General features: G+C 41.2%; 1 protein-coding gene across 1 annotated transcript in view; it reads left to right on the top strand.

Moving 5' to 3' along the window:
* Positions 1–398: 398 nt before the first annotated feature.
* Positions 399–20,793, top strand: part of ANXA13 (annexin A13) — a 39,967-nt gene continuing 19,572 nt past the window's right edge. Inside the window, exons 1-3 of the mRNA XM_050941202.1 lie at positions 399–413; positions 2,222–2,296; positions 18,883–18,958. Of these exons, the coding sequence (XP_050797159.1) occupies positions 399–413; positions 2,222–2,296; positions 18,883–18,958 (166 nt within the window). The remainder of the gene's footprint in view (positions 414–2,221; positions 2,297–18,882; positions 18,959–20,793) is intronic.

Genomic DNA, 20,793 nt, shown 5'->3' with positions numbered 1-20,793 from the left:
GAACTAAGAGCAGGAATCATCCCTTTTTAAATGTTTAGAAATCACATATTGACACTTGCGATAATCATATATTTTAAATAATAATTGTTTTTAAATGGTGTGACTAATGCCCCCATCCCAGAAGGTGCTGATTGCCTCCTGAAAGGCGTATCCAAACTCTAGCACCTTGCAGGATTAACTGCTAAACTTTTAAGAAAATAAAGTCCATTTACATTGATGTACACACACCCATCTATAAATGACTCAAATAAGGATAATGTCAAAAGTTATTTATTAATCCAGGAACTCTCAGGGCAGGGATCATACTTGGAAGCTATAATAAGACTCGGCTATTGAAAATACTTATCTTATTGAACAACAAAGCAGTTGTATCCTCCACGCATTCAAGCTAAGCGAAAATGGGCAACTTTCATGTAAGTAATTACTTCACTTGGATTGCATTTGCGCACTATCAGTTTATATTCAATAATATATATTTCAATTAGGATTTCAGATAGGAAGTATGTTTTTAAATGTATTGTGACTTTGTTGTGTGTACCTGATAATATTTATATCAATGCAAATCTGTATAAAACTACAGTTGTAATATAGATTCTGAGTGTTTTAATAGTGAGTATAACACAGTTAAACAGGGGTGGTATTGTAGGATTTTAAAAAACGCAATAAACATTGTGTTAAGGAACCTGTGAGCTTGTGTATGTACTTGCTGGACACTAAAATAACTCCATATGGATCTAGGACAACATCTCCAATGATGGAAGCCAACATTTTCAAATTTTGGCCAAGTTTGTCATTGGGTGACTAAGTAGTCATCTACAAGTGCTCTGAGAACTGCGCTGTTCACAGCGGGACCTGACGCAAATCCATAAATTGAAACCCCTTAGGATTGCTGTAAGGTTTTGACTGAGAGAATTTCAGCCAAAATATCCATGTTTAGATTCCTAATATTAGACATCTAAATGCACATTTAAGTACTGTCCACTGTAGGTAGGACAAGAAGTAATTGGCTAAATCTGCAACATAGGAGATTTAAGTTGGATACTAGGAAGAACTTTCTAACTATAGAGATAATTAAGTATTGGAATAGGTTACCAAGGGAGATTGTGGAATCCCCATCACTGGAGGTTTTTAAGAACAGAGGAGACAAACACCTGCCAGGGATGAACCTACAGGTGTTCCTGCCTTAATAAGGGAAAGGAATGAACTAGATGACTTCTTGAGGTCCCTTCCAGTCCTACCTTTCTATGATTCTATAATGTTCAAAGAACTTCAATGGGAGCTGCAAGTGCTCAGTATATCTGTCATTTAAGCAACTTGTATTGTAATAAAAAGGTAATATGGTTTGTATTTATATTTTTGAAACTCACAAATTAGCATATTTATTTCTGCTGCTGTGTATTCTGATAGAGTTAAGTTAAACGCTGATAAAAGAGCCATATCCCAGGAAGTGCTGAGCACCTGCCGCTGCCAGAGAGCCATATCTTGAGGTCTTTACTCATTATTTTCTCAGTCAAACATCCGTTCCCTAGACTGTGCACTGCACGAAGAGAGATTGTGAATCAGGGCCATTAGGAAGTGCAGATTGCTGCTCTGGTGTGTCGGTCCCACTCTGAAGACTTGTGTAAGAATCTTGGGAAAAGGTAAATAGCCCCTCCTCCTTCTCTCCATTCCTTTCTGGGCCATTTGTTCCCCAAAAGGAACAAGAATCAAGCAGCCCTTGCTCACAGGGCCTGCTATTTGGATCAGCTTTTGCATGGGCAGCACAAGGCTAGGGCAGGGAGGCTTCTTGTACACACCCTGTCTCCTCCCCGCACACAGATGCCTGCGCACCCATGTAAGGGCAGATCACTTCAATTTCTCCTGAGTGAGGTGAGCCTGAAAGGGCTGATCCTGCTGCATTTGAAGTAATTGGAAAAACTCTCATTGGACTTCAGTAGGAACAGTAGAATGCCCACATTGTTTAAGGACCTCAAGAGTTGGCCCATTTACACCAGTGGGAAATGCAGGGACTCAGCTTCCCTTGGGATTTGGCCCCAGGAGATTGGAACTAATCTTGGAAATATGCTCAACTCCTGGTTCTGAGAATCACTTCTGAAACACCCTCATAATCTGTAGCCCTAAATAAAAGACTTTAAGCAAGCAGTTTGTTCTTCTCCTATTTCTACATTTCACCACAATATTTTCATTCATGCTTTGTGTGTTGTGTGTTTTAAATCCCCAGAGCAAGTCGTACAACTTTACAGAAAAAGTGCAGGATTCAACAGTAGGGGGCCCCAGTTTTTCAGCAAATGAGCCAGTAAGCAATTTTGTTATGAGGGGTGCAGCACATGTACTTGCCTAAGACTGGCTATTTTGGACTCTGCCTTAAACATTATTCTCTCTCTTTAGCTCCGGTTCAGACTAATAAAGCTGAGCAGGAACCTGATTTTCCATCTTGCAGGAAATTCCATGATTTTAATAGTTTTCCATTGTGAAACAGGACAAAGCCAAAAAAAGCTGAAATTTCCCACAAAATGAAATTCTAAAAAAAATTAGTTTGGGGTCAATCAAAACATTTTGTTTCCATAAAATCAAAACATTAGTTCTGATTTCAACCTTTAACTTCTTAAACCTCTTTTAAATATAAAAAACAATGAATTTCATTTTGAAAATAAAAGCTAAAACATTCAATTCCAAAAATATTGACACAGGATGTTATCAAAATACTTAATTTCAGACGGGTGGGGGTCCAAAATAATTTTTTTTCAAAACGTCATTTTTTACAAAAAGGGCATTTTTCATCACAATTCCAGATCCCAAATCTTTAGACTTCAGTTGGGTTTCACTCTCTGAACAGGATCTGGTTCCTGCTTCTGCAATTGACTGAAAACCTGGATCAGAACACTCCCATACTTTGGAAGGTTCAAAGTCTATAACTGTTTCCTCCCTTTGCAATCTTGTACCCTCAATCCTATCTGTAATTTTGATTTCCCTCTTAATTGCCCCAAATGGAATCAGATGGACTAGGTGGATGAGATATCTTTGACTGGTCAAACAAAACGTATTACTTCACCCACCTAGTCTCTCTAATATCCTGGGATGGCTAAAACAACACTGAATACACCAAATGGAATCAATCAGTCTAAAATTTTGCATGCATGGTCTGCTGCCAGGAGAGGTGCTTTAGGGAAGGTTTCAGGATAATCTGAAAAGGCTTTCATATGATATGACAGTTTGCAAAGCTGAGGCATTTTCACTTTTGTAAAACTGGGTTAACTTTATCATCGAATGTCATCTCTCAAAAATGCCTTAGCCGAGAAACTCCAGATATTATATATTTTATTTTTCCTAATGAATATTGGTGCCTTTGGATAATTTGGGGAAGGGGAGTGATTCATTTTTAATTTGATTTGTTTTTTGAGAATCTCATAAGGTCTCAGATTCTGACTAATTGCCTTCCTCAGTCAGGGAGGACTCTAAGCAATACAAAAGAGAGGGTGAGTCTGGCACAGGACAGGTGGTTTGAAAACATCCAAGTACCAAGCAGGGATTGCCTCCGGACTCTGGCAGATAAGTCTGGAGGTTCTCCTGAGAGACTAATGCAGAATTTTATAAACATCACATGGACTTTTGCATTGCCTGTGAGTGCTTTACGTACTCCTCCTGAATTATAACCCTGTAGGGACCACTGCTGAATGTAAATATTATTTATTGCAGTGAGAGGCTTGTTGCTGTATTTTGTTTTCTCACAGAGCCCAACAGTAGCTTCTTGTTGCCTCCTTTCCTAGGAACAGGTGATATTCAATGGCAGTTGCTGGCCCAGATACCCAATCTCAGCAGAAGGTGCAATAGATTTGTGTTCAGCCATGGGAGGTTGGGAGAGAACTAATGACAGATTTTGGTTCCTTCCATGGAGCCCACTTGTCTAGTATATACACTGCTCCTTTTCCTACTTAGATAGACTGGTGAGTGATGCTGAGATGGGTTACTAATGCTTCTCACACAGTGTTTGGGTGGAACATCCTGCAGGGGAACACTTTGAAACTGAAAATCACCCCAGCAGCTTAAAAAGTGGCATACAAACAGTACATGAAAATTAAAAGTTTTTCTGTTTGGGGTGAGGGGGGGGAGAAAGGGAAGTTGAGGGGTAATAAGTGTCTAAACTCTAATTTTGAGGCCTCAAAAATGTCAACAGCTTCTGTTTAAATGTAACCTTGCCTTGCTGTGCCACTGCCACCATCTGGTGCCGTTCTCTTAAAATAACTACAGTATTATGACATACCTTAGACATTCAGCACTACAGCCCCAGAGACTGAGTCTCTGCATTTGCAGCTGTGGTACATGTTTTTCATCCGTGGTGCAGCTGCACTGGAGCCAGTATTGGTTTAGGTGTTTGTGTAGACAAGACTCAAACTTTTACAGCACTATCTCAAGATACAGATCCAGGTCTAAGGTGAGATAACATATGTAAGTCTTTGAAGAATTCTTGATACAGTAGTGAAATCAGTTAAGCTTTGTCTGCTTTAGCACTCAGAGTGGTGCAGTTGCACCTTTGCTCAAAAAAGAGAGGAAAAATGTGCTGATGTAGAGAAGGTGATAGAATACACTTCTCCTGAGGGCATTCTGCGCCAAAAAATTAAAAATTCTTCACATTGATTGCAGGTGGCTCTGTGGGATGGTCTAGGTGCAGGGGGAGTGGGGCTCATCATGAGGGGTTCTGGGTGCAGGGCGTCTGAGGCTTGACCAGAGAGCCTGGGTATGAGGGGGTCTGGATGCTTGAGGTTTGTTCAGGTTGGGGAGCAGCTCCCCATACAGTGATCCCTCCACCTGCAGTGATGGGTGCAGGAAGTGCAGGGGGGGAGTTTGCAGATCTTCCTACAGCTGGGGAAGAAATCTGAGGGTAAGTATGACATAGTCCCGGATGCTATACAATGGAAGAGGAAGTCCCATCCTCCCCAGCCTAGCCAGGACCAGCAGCTGAGCCTGGCTCAGGGTAGGAGCCACCAGCCCAGACCCCTGCCACACAGTGATTTACCTCTCTGCCAGCTGCCCTGGGCACCCAAAACATACTGCTGGGGAGGCTCGCATGACCGCTCTTGTGGCTTCCCTTTGCTTCCCTATCAGAGAGTCATTTTTCTGCAGGGAAGCAAAGAAATCTGTGGGGGACATAAATTCTGCACATGCGCAGTGGCACAGAAATCCCCCAGGAGTAATACACTTCCCTAAAACAATGTCAGTTAAATCTGAAAACATGCTTCATGGTGATTAACATCACTAGTGGCTCATCATATGCTGTATTATGATCAAATGATCAGCAAAATTAAAGAAGCCAAATTCATCCCTAGTGTAACTGAAATGAAACTTATTTTTAGGTGAATAAAGCCCTTCATCTGCGGCCTTGGTTTGTGTTTGACCTAAAAACATGTCATTCAGTAATGAAAGCTACAGTTCTGGAGCCACACAATTCTACCTGACCCACAAGGTGACTGCCAGTGAATAATATTGATACAAAAATAATGCTTTCCTGCTGTATCGGTGGAATTTAATATTCCAGGACTGTATTCGGTCAAATTGGAGCTCTACAATATAAAATTAAAAGAGTGAAAAATGATAAACATTTTTTATTGATTGTTATAGTAGAGTGAGATGGGTGCCAAGCTGAAATGATGATGGGTGAATAAATGCAAAATATTCATATTTTATATTAGCAGCTGCTGCTTTGTAGCAGGAGCGAGGCTGATTCAGATATGTATTTTAATTTTGCAGTTCTAAATAAAGGGCAGGGCTCTCAGCCTGTATATGGGCACTTTTTATTCTGAAAAATTGAATAAAAATAAGTATCTTTTGACCTCGTTAAAAGGGCTAATTAACTGCATTTTTACTCACAAGTTTAAAAAAGTTTATTTGCACCTGGTTATTTTTAGGAAATTTTCAGTTGCAGCTAGAATTGTTGAGCAGTAACAGAAGAGGTATCTATATGGTAACTGTACTTTGTATCTACTGTACATTTCATATGGAAGGCCTTTTCATTGCCTCTATAGTGCCTGATAGTATCAGTTGCTGATATGCAGCTGCTGTTATTAGGCACAAAACAGCCTTAACAATATGTATTTTGATATAATCAGTGGCAGTCTGCATGACAGATGGGGGATGGCATTCAGATACGGTGATATATTGCTCTGAACGTTATGGGAAGCAGATGTAGCTGTCTGCCACAGTGTGTAACAAGAAAAGAGAAAACTGGCCAAACAAAGAAAAATTATAGGTATGCTGATTGGAAAAGAGCAAAGGAAGAGTCGATTAAGTCTAATGGTTTAGACACAACAAATTCTGCACCTTGGCAGGGGTTAGACAAGATGATCCTTGCGGTTCCTTCTAACCCAGCAGAATGGAAAGACGGCAGCATCCCTGTATAAGCTCAAAGTATCTTGCACCAAGTGTGGCAACTACAGGCTGATCTCACTGTTATCGGTCCCAAGAAAGGTCTTTCCTCACATTCTGCTCGATATGATGCAGTTGCTTCTCGACAGACATCATTGTCTACAGCAATCAAGTTTCACTGTTGGGCGGTCAATAATCGACACTGTCCTTACCATCCAGCTTCTTGTTGAGCTGCACCGAGAATTTAACTGCGCGCTTCATGTGACGTATATTACTGTATCTCAAAGCAGCTTTTGATTAGGTCGATAAGTCAGCACTTTGGTTCACATTGAAAGGAGTTGGTGTTCCAAATGATCTGCTAAACTTTTCCATGACCTTCACACCAGTACTCGTGCAAGAGTACGCATTGGTTCAGAGCTTTCGACTCATTCCTACAACCTCAGGTGTGCATCAGAGATGCATTCTCACCCTGCATTATTCTGTTGAGCTATCAAATGGATATAAGGACTTGCTCTTCTACACGTCACAATCAAGGTGGGTCAAGAAGTGTTTACTGACTAAGATTACACCAACAACACTGCCTTGTTTGTGGAGAAGTCAGAGAATTTCAGCCCTTGCCTTCTCAGGTCTCCAAGATGCCACCCGCAATATGGGATCAAACTTGTCATGGCAGAAGACCAAAGTCCAGAACCTCAAAGCTGGAGCATCAGAATCCCCAATGCAGATAGGACTTAGTACCATGGAGAGTGTTAATGCATTCATCTACCTAGGCTGCAAGCAGAGTTCAAATTGTCACAGAAAACTGGATGTTCTTCAATGAATAGGTCTTGCCACTTCCTGAATGAGCTCCATGTCTTGGTTATGGATGCGACAACTTTGTGATGAGACAAAATTCCAGATCTATCAAGCCTGTGTACTACCTGTATTTCTATGAGTTCAAAACCTAGACACTCTTACAGACAGACTTGGAGCAACTAGAAACATTCCTTATGCACTGTTGGTGTCAAATCCTGAGCACAAAGTGATTTGACTTTGTGTGTAATGTCATGATCTCAAAAAGATCTGGCCTTCTTTCAGTTGTTCACTATATTCAAAAGCAGTATTGCATGCTTCTTAGCCACATCACCAAGATAGACAAAAACACCATGCTTTGAAACTCTCCCTCACAAGGTAGATCAGATAATGGCATGGGATGGGATCGCAGGGGCAAGTGAAGTGATTAGAGGCAGAAAGCAGATAGGAAATGTTTGTATCTGTGACGGAGAGAAGGAGGAGAGAGTTGTAGCAGAGGAAGAAAAGGCAAGCTGAGGGGAGGGGGAAAGGTACGTCATATTTTGTCTATTTTCTTTTGAAAGACATAGGCGAGAGCCTGTGTGGAGAGAGAGACATGGAGGCAAGAGAAGGGAAGTGTTTGAGGAGTGAATCAATGGGATGAAAAAGCACCTGGGATTGCAGGCACGTGATTCAACTAAGTTGAAGATGTAGAGTTGTTTAACTAGGAAGATGATAGAGTTGAAGGACAAGTGAATGAATCTGTAGTAGAGGAAGTCAGCCTGGTCATGGGATTTCCACCACAGATGCTCTGTTGCATGAGAGCAGAAACAGAAGAAGAGGAGGTTGGGGATGAGTGAGGCCTGGGGGTTGGGAGGGCAGACCTGGGGAGGAAGTGAAAGAGTCAAGGGCAGAGGAGAGTGAAACATGCAGAGAATAAACAACCATGTAAGAAAAGGAATAAAGGGACAGGAGGAGGGGACTAAGAGCAGACAAAAAGTCATCAGTGCTGATGGACTGAAAGTCATGGAAAGGCTGAACAACAGGGCATGAGGGGAAAGGAGGGGTTTGCTAATGGTGGATGCTGAAAGTGACCAGGTGATAGTGGGAGAGGGGAACCTAGCAAAAGAGATATTGCAGAGAGCAGTGCTTGTGAAGACCAAGTCAAGTGAATGACCCTTTTGGTGAGTGGGAGAGTTAAATCAGGACTGCAAGTTGCATGAAGGTGCCAAGGATCATTATTATTATCTGCTGTGTTCCTGCTGCCTTTCATTGTTTGTTTGGCTTTAACTTCCAGCCACTGGTTCTTGTTCTGCCTTTCTCCACTAGAGCCAAGAGACCTTCAAGACCTTGTATTTTCTCCCCATGAAGGTAATCAAGTGGGCTCCAGCTGTTTTCTGCCCCTACTGGTTAACATTCTGGAGCCCAAACACTTTCTGACTCAGTCACCTCTTACCCCTCCAAATGTCACAAAACTGTAGGCAATGTGTCATTCATCTCTGTTCATTCCAATCACACGTACATTGTGAGAAGGAATGGGATACATTTTCTATTCAGATATTTTAAAAATGAAAGGACTATCCCATTTGATTTATGGCTTTAGATATGGTCCAATGACTGCCATGGTTCAAAAGGCCCAAGCTAGAGTAAAAGCAGGTTTAACACAATTTCCATTACAGGGAAATGAACCCCGAGTTAGTTCTGGGCTGACAGACGAGCTTCCTGATAAGGCTAGGAGGACATGGTATAACATTTTCATCCTGTATTTTAAAATGTGCCAGACTTAAGAGAGAACATTATCATTTTGCATTTTACTGTTAACTCAAGAACCTGAAAGGAAGTATGAGTCACATCAGTTATGCTATTGATAATTCAAACCATCCCTTCTAGACAAAACTTTAAAGTTCATCCTGATAACACAGGGTGTTAGCACTTCCCATGTGATGGTATGGGATATTAAGAATTCAAGATTTAACACAATGCCTCCTTTTTCTCTATTCAGTACTGTTGGTCTAGTTAACCTTCGCTTTCAGTTACATTACAGCTCATTAGAAGCTTCTGTTACAGTGAATAATTAATCCCATGTACGTATGCACCAATTAATAATTAATCATGTGGGCATTGATTTGCTAAAGGTTGTCTTCTGAGAGCACAATGTATTGTACACAACTTTACTAATTAGATTAGCACCTAATTCCTGGTTGTTATTGTATTAACAATTATATTACTGTATATAATAGTATGTTATGTGATTATGGACAGAGAAAAGGAAACCCTGCAAATCTCCAGGGTTGCTAATTAGTAAGAGAACTGATTCATTGTCTATATGTGGGACATGTGTGGAAGGACTTTGGATCCTTAAACTGATGGATGGGCTACAATGAAATGTACTGCAAACCTGTGACTATAAATACTATTTTCTGTGCCAATTTCCAGGATTTCTAAGGTGGTCTCCTAGGTTTTTTTTCCCGTGCTTAATTTTATGAAAATGACAGGTTTTTTTTTTAGCCATAAAGACTGATTTGTATTGCTAGTGAAATTGTTTGCTTAGAATTCTATTAAAAATTAGCCTTTTGTTCCCTGTTGTAGACTTTTGACACAGCCCCTTTGACTTCAACCAGAGTTGTACCTCTGAAACTGAGAGTGGAATTGGCCCAACAATTGTAACAGGCTTTTATTTTATCTCTGTTCTCTAACTACTTCCACGTATTCCAGTTAAACATGCATATATCTGCTCTGTTGCTAAATGTGTCAGGTATATCCTAACAGTCCATGGAGCAATGAAAGGCAGTGGTAGCACAGCAGATAATAATAATGATTAAATGTATGTGGCACATAAAAGTACTGGTAAAAGACTAACATCACTCACATTAATTGGTCAGGTTAATAAAAGGTAACACTCCTATCATGTAGCCGGGGTCAGTATACACTGATTCAAGTGGTTACAGTTACATATTCCTTTTTTATTTCCCTAAAGTGAAATGCAAATAAAATAAATCAACCAAAACCAACCAGAAAGTAAGGCAGCCAATTAATAAAACACTCAAAAGCAGCTGTCGAGGATGAAGGTCAGAATAAAACACTTGAGCCCCTCTAATAGGTGAGAGGATTATTCCAACTCTTATTAAACATCTGCCAATAGCTGTGACTTCCAAACCTCAGTGGCTCTCTCATCACATGGGCACTGGTTCTCAAAACTTCCTTCTGCAGTAGCCCGAGTTTGCTGCTCCTGGTGCTGTACACTGTCAGTGACTAAGTGGGCATGTGTTATTTCTGTCAGTGCACAATCGTTGTCATTAGCATTCTAGATATTGCTATTCCATTGTCTTCTGTTTCGCCTGTGTGACCTCGCTAAACTTGAAGGTGTGGATGGGTAAAAATAGTAGTTATTTTGATATGTTGCAAGGTACTTTTTGTTGGAAATCTAACTCTCTCCCTCTCTTTTGCATTAGGGGTCACTTTTTTTTGGTGGTGTTTCTTCTATTCTAGTTTCCTGATCTGTAGTTATTTTGTAAGTACTTCAAAGCTATTGTCATTAGCTCAAGAAACTTGTTAGATTTTGGTCCCAAATTTGGGTCTCTGCCATAAGTGTCTACACAGGTGAAGTGTGTTGCAATATTAACCATGCTAAGTATAGATCCCTTGAATCTGCCAGAGCTTTTATTTTTTATTCAATTTTTTTCTGCCAACCCATTTGGTTTTTCATCGTAAGACTTGACATACATGCTTGAATTGATAGATCAAAGAGAATACCTAAAATGATTCACTGAATATTGTGGGTCATTATCTGTTATCGACTCATCTGAAATCCCATGGCAAGTAAACCGATTTACGTGTTAGTAAATTGTTACTTGATGTGCTGTGCAACAGCTCGGTTTCGACCACTGATAAGAGGCAATCTATCCCATTCAATTCAAATAGATCTGTGCCAACCTTGGATGAAGGATGACTGGGAATCTCATGTAATTTCACTTGTTTATTGCATTCTATTTCCTGCATTTATGGCAGATTTCATACTTGGATACATGACGTTTTTGCTAAGTACTCTCAGGGGTAACCCATCTTTTCAGATAACTAACTGAGAATCAGATTGCTAATTGAGAATATAAATGTGTTTCATATAAACTATTCTTATTTGTAGTGTGGATAGGGCCTACCCAGACTAAAGTTCAAAGGTGAAACTGGCCAGTCCAAGGCATAGTCCAGTTATGATGACATGATTATGTCCCATCCACACCACAAATTTTAACCATTCTGTAACTAGATCAAGCACAATCCATGTTATAAGTATTTCCCCAGAACTCATTAATAGTTGTATTGTCCTGGGCCATTTAGAACAGCATGAAAAAAATTCCCAACATTGTTTCACTGGAAAACATGCCTGTAATCTGATGATCTGATACTCTTGATATGTTCTCACACTGTCAACAAAGTATTATTGTCCCAACAAAACTGCAACAGTGCAGAAGGTGATTATCTAATCTACTAATAACCGTAAAAATATCATAAATTAAGCAATGACTCTACCCATGTTGTTTTAAGTGAATGTGTACAAAGTCATGAGTTGTGTAAGAGCCATGGTGACCCAAGTGACTCATCTTCAGACTTCAGTCACTTTAGATTAGTGAGCACTGTGAAGATTTCTTTAGTACTATCTACTGGGCTGATGTATTGTTTCCATGGGGTGAGGAATATCTATCTGTTATATCAAGAGTATAGGAAGCAATAAGACTTTAGGAGGGCTTCCATGCCAAAGAAGAATGTCTTGTCAGTGTGCATGCATGGGACTTGGAGCCAGGAACTCTTGAATTCCGTTCCCAGCTTTGGAGCTGACTCAGTTGTTGGCCTGGGCAGTTCACCTAACCTCTGTCTCAGATTTCCCATCTGATGATTTGTCACTCAAAGGGTATTCCCAGGATTAATTAGTTAATGCTTTACTGTGATTTAAAGATTAAAGTTTTAGTGCAGCGGCCGGCAGTTCTCAAACTGTGGGTCAGTACCCCAAAGTGGGTCGCAAGCCCATTTTAATGGGGTCACCAGGGCTAGTGTTAGACTTGCTGGGACCTGGAGCTGAAGCCGACACCTGAGCCCCTCCATCCGGGACTGAAACCAAAGCTCAGAAGGGGGTCGCAGCGCAATGAGAACTGAGAATCAATAGCTTTCTACGTCAATGGAATTGGTACAGGAAAAAAAAAAACATTCTGACCCTCATTAGCAAACTCATGTTGTGTCAACTCTCCATGAAATAATTTATTAGCAGTCAAGACATATTAACAAGCCACATGCCTAAAAGTTGTTGAAAGATGAAATAACACAGCTGTCAATTAAAAATAAAATCTAGCTAACTATGTTAGGCCAGATTCTCAACTGCCTTGTACCTTATGTAGACATTTACAATATAAGTGAAAAGAGGGAGCAAAACCACGACAAATCAGAATGGTAGCATTTTACAACCACTTTCCTCTCTCTTTCTCAGGTGTGACAAAGTTCCTCCTCTACCTTGGTGGGTCCTGCGCTTATTGGCAGATTTGCTCACCTCAGTGATCTCCCCCACAGTCTGGATCAACTCCTCCTGTGTCTGATCAGGAGTTGGGAGGTTTAGGGGGAACCCAGGCCCGCCCTCTACTCCGGGTTCCAGCCTAGGGCCCTGTGGATCGCAGCTGTCTATAGTGCCTCTTGTAACAGCTGTGTGACAGCTACATCTCCCTGGGCTACTTCCCCAAGGCCTCCTCCAAACACCTTCTTTATCCTCACCACAGGACCTTCCTCCTGGTGTCTGATAATGCTTGTACTCCTTAGTCCTCCAGCAGCACACCCTCTCAGTCTCAGCTCCTTGTGTCTCTTGCTCCCAGCTACTCACACGCACTTCCTCCAAACACCTTCTTTATCCTCACCACAGGACCTTCCTCCTGGTATCTGATAATGCTTGTACTCCTTAGTCCTCCAGCAGCACACCCTCTCACTCTCAGCTCCTTGTGTCTCTTGCAAGTTCCTGACTACTCTAGTGCAGACCCTGCTCTGGTCACTCAGGGAACAGAAAACTACTCAGCCAGTGACCAGTATATTTGCCCTCTACCAGACTCCTGCACCGCTGGATGCCAATAGGACCAGACTCCTGCACCCTACTGGCCTGGGTCTGTCACACAGGTGAAAATGACTACAAAAAAGTACAAGGCAGTGGAGAATCAGCCCAGATAGTTCAATAAACCATGAACCACTAGCATCATTTCTTGAGTTGACTGATCATATTCTGTCCTCAGTTACATGGAAGTAAATATGAAACCACTTGAAGTAACTCTTTTGAATTGTAAATGAGAACAGAGTTCGGACAAATGATCATAGAAGCCCTGACAGTGGTTCATGGTTTATTGAATTCTAGGCACTGGAAGGATTTTCTTTCCTAACAAACATTTCAGGCTAGATTGTGCAAGCTTCACTGATGTTAAGGAGCAGTTACTCTTCCTTGGGACTAATTATAGGAGGGAATGTTCCCCATCAGGAGTGAGCTGCACAATTGACACAGGCTTCTGGATACACTGGGCCAGATGCTGCAGAGCTCTGCGGCCTCCTCTGCCAGAGCTGCGCCACATGTTGGGGGCAGGGAGGAGACGTGTAAGGGCAGGACATTGCTATGCCCAATTATTTTCTGGTGGAAAGTTTTCTACCAGCAGTGTAAGTTAAAGGTGCCCCCCCTCTTCCTTTAACTTAGCTGCAGCCAAGCCACTAAGAATCAAGGAGACATGACTGGTTCCCTAATTACCTCCTCATACCTAGAAGCCTTGCTTAGGGACAGTGAAGAATTGAGACCAGCTTTTCCTAAATATTTTTGAAAAATTCAGAGGCATTTTATTTTCTTCATATGGTCACACCTCCAACTGCAGGATGATGAGTGCCTTCTAAATATCATAGACAGACAGATGGTATGACAATTTATCTTTTTCAAAGAAATAAATAATTTTAAAAACTCAGTCCCATCAAAATGGTAAAGCCCAGATCAGCATTCCCTAGCAGAATTGTTATAGACAGGGACTATTTAGAATAACAGTATTTCTATACACTCCCATTTGAGAAGAGGCATGCAGCTGCTGGTGTCTCAGATATGGCATGCTGCCAAGTCAGATACACCATATCGTGAGAAGAACAAGCAAGATGAATATATCCTAACTGGGACCTTTTCTTTTATTACCTTTTATGTTATTTTATTTTATTGCCTCTTAATTAGCATTTTATTATCTGTGCTAGCCAGATTCTTTACAACTTTCAGGCTTGGGGCCTGATTACTCACTGCAACATGCAGGAGTGGCGCCAGGCTTTCTGGCGCCCTAGGCAGAATTCGAGGGGAGGCATTTTGTGCACTCCCCACGGGGCGCATGGGAGCTTCCGATTCCACTCCCATTGTGCCGCCAAAGAAGGACCCTCTGCCAAAATGCCACAGGCCACAGCAGCAATCATTGAGCTGCTCAATTGCCTGCCGCTGTTTTCCACGGCACGTTGGCAGAAGGTCCTTCTTCGGCGGCACGACGGGAGCGGAACCGGAAGCTCCCATGCACCCCATGAGAAGCGCACAAAATGCCACCCCCCGAATCCTGGCACCCTAGGCAACCGCCTAAGGGAAGCGTCAGCACTGGCAACATGTTTTGTGTAGTCACGCCTGTTCGAAGTGAGTCTATAACACTGCCATTCTCCCTTGCCAGTATACCTTATCTACAAAGCTCTCCTAGTGTATAGGCCACTGTATTGGTTTTGTACTGGTATGCTAATGCTACAAGTGAAACAAGCTATTCCAGTAAAGGTTCAGATTTGCCAATATAACTGTGTCTGCACTAGGGACTTCAGCTACCATAGCTATGTCAGTCAGGGATCACACCTCCTCACATACCGAAAGAAGTCTGTAATGTAGACTTAGCCTTGGCAGCATTTTTTTTTTTTGCACCCTCCTTTCCCTCACTTTGCAAGGTGCGGGGCAGTGGTTAATCAGGGCCATAACATTCCAATTAGATATCACAGACTGAAGTGGATACTACACTGGAAACAAACCTTATAGGAGCATTACAATCTATTAGATGAACAGATGAATTAACTCGAACCTAGTTACTATCTGACAAATATATATTTTTATCATTTATTTATGATCAGTGAGTGGTATTTTATTAATAATTGTTATTGATCACTTAGAAGATGCCTTGCATTTACACAAAGCCTTGCAAACATAGATTAAAACATATTCCTTGCCCCAAAGATCTTATAATGAAAATAGATCATTTAAGATAGGCAAGATCAGGGGCTTAATTAGAACAGTTGCTTAAACAGTTAGTACTTCTACCTGATGGCTGCATTTTGTGCTCCAGAATCAAAACTTTGTTGATTTTTTGAAAGAAATTGATCCTCTTCATGGTTGCAAAGAAATCTTTTGCAAATATGAAGTGTAACAGATGACATGATGTCTGCCTGAGTCTGCAGGAAGCCTGAAACAATAGCTCCAAGAGATCTGAATTGCCTCATTCATTTCAATAGATGTTAATTCTAAATATAATAATTTTGATAGTTTAATATCAGCACTGTTTATTCCATTCTCCTTTATCATCAGTGTACTACAAACTGCTCCCTTCTATGCAGCATAATGGAGTAGGGACCATATGGTCTGTTGTTTATAAATTGGGATCTGTCTGAATTAAAGGAGTACTATGAGTGCAAGATAGAATTATTAATGTCTTACCTAGCTTAAGGTAGACTCTAATAATACTGTCGTGTTTTAAATTATAGGCTGAATAAAGTATTGGAATAAAGTCTGTGTGTTAAGCTTGTTATCATGGAGTTGGGCCAAATCATGAAGCCATTACTCAAGTCTTGTTTATCTAGGAGTTCTTATATCACATCCATCACTGTAATATCTGGGCACCTCTGATGTTAATGGGAATTTTATCTGAGTCTGGACTGAGTACAGACTTCACAATTCAGCCCACAGAGAATTGACAGATAAGTATATAAAAATCTCTAGAAATATAAATGCTGACTCTGTTTGAAAGAGAGGGCTTGTGTTTTAATTTGAGGAGTTCAAGGGTGCACTGCAGACATCTGGTCTATCTCCAGTTTATTTACATAAGTGTGTAGCTCTGGGACAGTTTAATATTTAACTATGGAAATGGAGTATTAATGGTCTATTGGATCATTGAAGAAAGAGGCATCCAGAATGAGGTAATGCTGGTGGAAATTATAAGTGACCATTTTACAAAAATATATTGAAAGGCTCAAGACACCCTAGCTACCTTAGCAGCAAAATATCTAATATCATCTTTAATGCAATCTGGGTCCCAAAATGCTTTCTGAAAATATTTAACACAAGACAGCTTATGGCATACAGAACAGAGTACAGTGATGAATAAACACTGTATGGGAAACAACAGAAAGCGTTCAGTCAGGAGACCAGCTGAGGGTCCTACTGAATTCTGCATAAATCATGGTGAACACTGAATCTATTAGTTGCTGAGGACAACTCGAACAAGTTATATGACTCTTCTTGCATCAATACTGTGCATGTATTATGGCTTAGATGAATAGATCCATTGCACCTACATCTTTTGCGTCATGGAGAGGAATCCTGAGAATAGACTTTCATTGTATTGTAAGCTGCCATTATTCCATTAACCTATGCTCATTACTCGGTCTAGCTAGGCTGCCGCTGTACAACCTGATGTTACAAAGAACAAAGGTGAATTCTATTCTCAGAATTATTCCAATCACCAACTGGAGGGAGAGAACTTAGATGCTGCACATCAGTTTGTAAGGAATGAAGAAACTGGATACCATTTAATTTCTACTTTCAAGAGCATATTCAAATATTTATGCCTGTAGTATGTAATTCTATCAAAGCAATAACAAACGTATTTTCACAGTAGAAATATTTGGATACAACACCATCAGTTCAGCTACAATAACTGTATTTTCTTTCAGATTTTGATATAATTTTATACTGGAATAATTTAAATGAAAACTCACAACTGAAAATATTAATATTTCTATATATGGGTCTATTTTTACAATAATTCAAAGGTTTAGCCAAGTAACTCACTAATTACTGGACTTGATTTAATATCTGTACCTACTGTATAACAACATGTAACTTTACAATCAAGATTTAAGATAATGGTCTGGTGGTGAAAGTCTTATTACTGTGTGATCCTAAAGCAAGGAAAGAAGATTTAGAGAAGGAAATGTTACATTGTTATAGTGTGTTATAAATGCCTATGTTCATAAGAGTAGCCAAAAATTAGGATAATTTTACCAAAATATAAGCAATGTAAAAGTCACAATTAGCACTAATTGAAATTATTTTGGGTGATCTTATTACAGGCACCAAGGACTGAACGGCCAGAGCTGATTCCTTTAGTAAAGCATTGAGGTAGATGGGCAGTGTAGGGAAATTTATTCTGCTATGACACACCTGTTGTTTGCACAGAGCACTTCATGATCCTGAACTGCCAATGTTTTCATCAGACCTAGCAATCTTTAAGCATGACCATTCTGAAAAAGAACAACACTAAAAGATGCTTCTTGCACCTACATGAGTGCCAAGCAACCAAAGGGATCGGTAGAGACAACACTGATACTTTGGACAAGAATGTGACAGTGACTATAATCTATTAGACACAACAGGTAAAATTTTCAAAACCAGCTAAGTGATCTAGGACTGATGTCCCATTTTCAAAAGTGACATAAGCACTTAGGAGTCTAAATCACACTGAGTTTCCATGGGACTTCAGCTCCTAAGTCATGTAAGTGCGTCTGCAAATTTAACCCATTGTCATTTGGATGATGGTGCTGCAGTTGGGCAATATTGATCAGCTGCTACATTTTAACTGTCATAAAGAGCAAATTAACAGCTTGAAGCTATAACTCTTTCTTATTCAGGTATTCTTTACCCATGTGACTAGTGCCATTGAAATCAATAACATTACTTGCATGAAAAAGACTACGTGCATGAGTAACAGTTACAAGATCAAGCTCCATGTTTTACTTTGGCCAGAGACCAGCTTACCCAGAAAAGTACTAGTATTTGAAAGGCTGTATTTATTTTCCATTTTATAGTGGAGTAAATCCTGAAGTACTCACTCAGGGCTAATTCATGCAATCCTCTCTCATGCTGGTCATACTTAATTCCTTTGACTTGAATGGAACTATTTGTTTGTGTAAACGCTTACCAGCGTGAGTAAGGTTTTCATAATCTACTTATAGATCAGGGGTCGGCAACCTTTCAGAAGTGGTGTGCCAAGTCTTCATTTATTCATTCTAATTTAAGGCTTCGCGTGCCAGTGATACATTTTAACATTTTAGAAGGTCTCTTTCCATAAGTTTATAATATGTAACTAAACTATTGTTGTATGTAAAGTAAATAAGGTTTTTAAAATGTTTAAGAAGCTTCAGTTAAAATTAAATTAAAATGCCGAGCCCCCCGGACCAGTGGCCAGGACCCTGGCAGTGTGAGTGCCACTGAAAATCAGCTTGCGTGCCGCTTTCTGCATGCGTGCCTTAGGTTGCCTACCCCTGTTATAGATCAACACACCTAAGTCAATCAATAGGAGTTTTTCCTGAGTAAGCAGTGAGTAAAAACTAAGTAAGGACATCAGAATTAGGATATTTGTGAATAAAGAACAGATGGCAATCTGACCCAACCTAGCCCAAATTCCATGTAGTGTAATTAAAAGGATTCACTGTAGTATTATTCTCCACTTACTATTGCCTCTGTTTTTCTAGCCAACCATTCGGCGCCATCATGATTTCAATGCAGAACGGGATGCCAAGAAACTACAAAAAGCTTGCAAAGGGATGGGTAAGAATGCTATTGTTCTAAACTTGTTGTTTAGCTGTGTTGGTACTAATGGGACAGTTCTGCATTACAGAAGTTGTATGTCCAAGCGCGCACTTGTGGCAAAACAACTGCTTGATCAGTTTTGAGTTAACCTTTCTGTTTTCTCTCAGCTATCGAACTCCACTTATTAACTCCAAAGCACAGCTGCTCTGTGTGTGCATAGATAGATACAGATACCCTCACAGTATGATATATTATATTAGCTTGGGGGGGAATAATCTTAATTGTCATTAGCTACATATGAATCATTACTACACTCCAATGTGCTTTTGGATCTAATATTGATGAAGAGTAAAATCACTGGCTAATCAATACATATTTACCCCACAAGCGTCCTAACCTCATTACAGTAAGGGTACAATCCTGGAAGATCCTGAGCACCTCCTACAAGGTGCTGAGGACCCCTCACTTCCACTGAAATCTACAGGCGCTAAGGGCACTTGGCAGCTCACAGAACTGGGCATTCACTATGCCCATTATTCCTGGTGTGCTAACTTCATGACTTAACCCCCCAAAGGAGCAGAAAGAACATGGCATTTATTCACTGCAATTGACTGGTCAAGCTGTCAGTAACAATAACAGGAATAATGAACTCTCATTGTTCAGCACTGGCATTAGGGGTAGGCTACAAAGGCAGCTACCTAGGACATCTGGATATTAGGGGCTGCTCTTGCCTGGCCAACCCCCCAGCCCAGGACCAGCGCTAGGGGTTTGAGCACCCTAGGCGCATGGCCATTTTGCCGCCCTGCGCGCTGGTCCCCCGGCTCCGCAGTCCTGCCTGCGGACGGTCGGCTGCTCCCACGGCTCCAATGGAGCTGCCGCAGTCGTGCCTGCGGGAGGTCCACCGCAGCCGCGCGAGCAGCTGACCGTCCGCAGGCACGACTGCGGCAGCTCCACCGGAGCCACCTGCCGCCCCCTCCGGCAAAATGCCGCCCCCTAATAATGCTGGCACCCTAGGCGATTGCCTAAGCTGTCTAAATGCAAGCGCCGGCCCTGCCCCAGCCATGACAGCTACACTAGGAAGTGCCCCATTAAAAGCACACTCCCACATCTCCAGGTTGCAGTGGCACCGAGCACCAAAATGTCTATCCCCAGATCTGGCCTGGTGTTTAGATTTCTACATGAAATAGCTGAAAATAGGGGATATACGCATGTCCTGTACTGACATATCTATTCAGCATCTACATGCTGAGATGAAAATAAATTCAATGCTAAGCATACAACAAGAGACAATAGGTGGATAGAGATGGGGAAGCAAACAATGAGACAATATTGGTCAGCATGATAGACTGCGCTCTCAGCACACCTGATGTATAATCTGATGTATAGGCTCTGATGAAGAATCCCTTTAGTGTCCTAAAGACATCTTATCTATGTCCATCTGGTTCATACTTACATACACTCTAGGATGTACATTACACATGCAGGCCACCTGGCTTGAAGTTGTCCACCACGTTGCAGCACACAATGAGTTAATATGATGTGCAGCAACCATCCATCTTGAAAGACAATGGTGTAAGCATAAAAGCAGTTCAGTTACTGGGTATCTTCCTGCAGCATCACGAGGAGCTAAAAAGTCCAATTCTCAAGTGACAGTCCTTGCCACAAATAGCGCAGGCATAAGGTGCAGGGAGAGAAGATGAAGCTGGTGTGCTGCTAGCTCTTGAGGCCTGCTGTACTTAAGTTTTTGGTTTCCTCTATCAACCACCTCTCTTCAGCCTCTTTGACTCCCTGGCACAGCACAGTCCTGCAGGGTGGCCAGTTGCTAGCTGCGTCTTCCCAGGTTGTCGTTTCAA

This window comes from Gopherus flavomarginatus, chromosome 2, assembly GCF_025201925.1.
Source record: "Gopherus flavomarginatus isolate rGopFla2 chromosome 2, rGopFla2.mat.asm, whole genome shotgun sequence".
Lineage (NCBI taxonomy): Eukaryota > Metazoa > Chordata > Testudines > Testudinidae > Gopherus > Gopherus flavomarginatus.
Note: the sequence above shows the minus strand (reverse complement) of the source record. Positions and strands in the feature narration are given on the sequence as shown.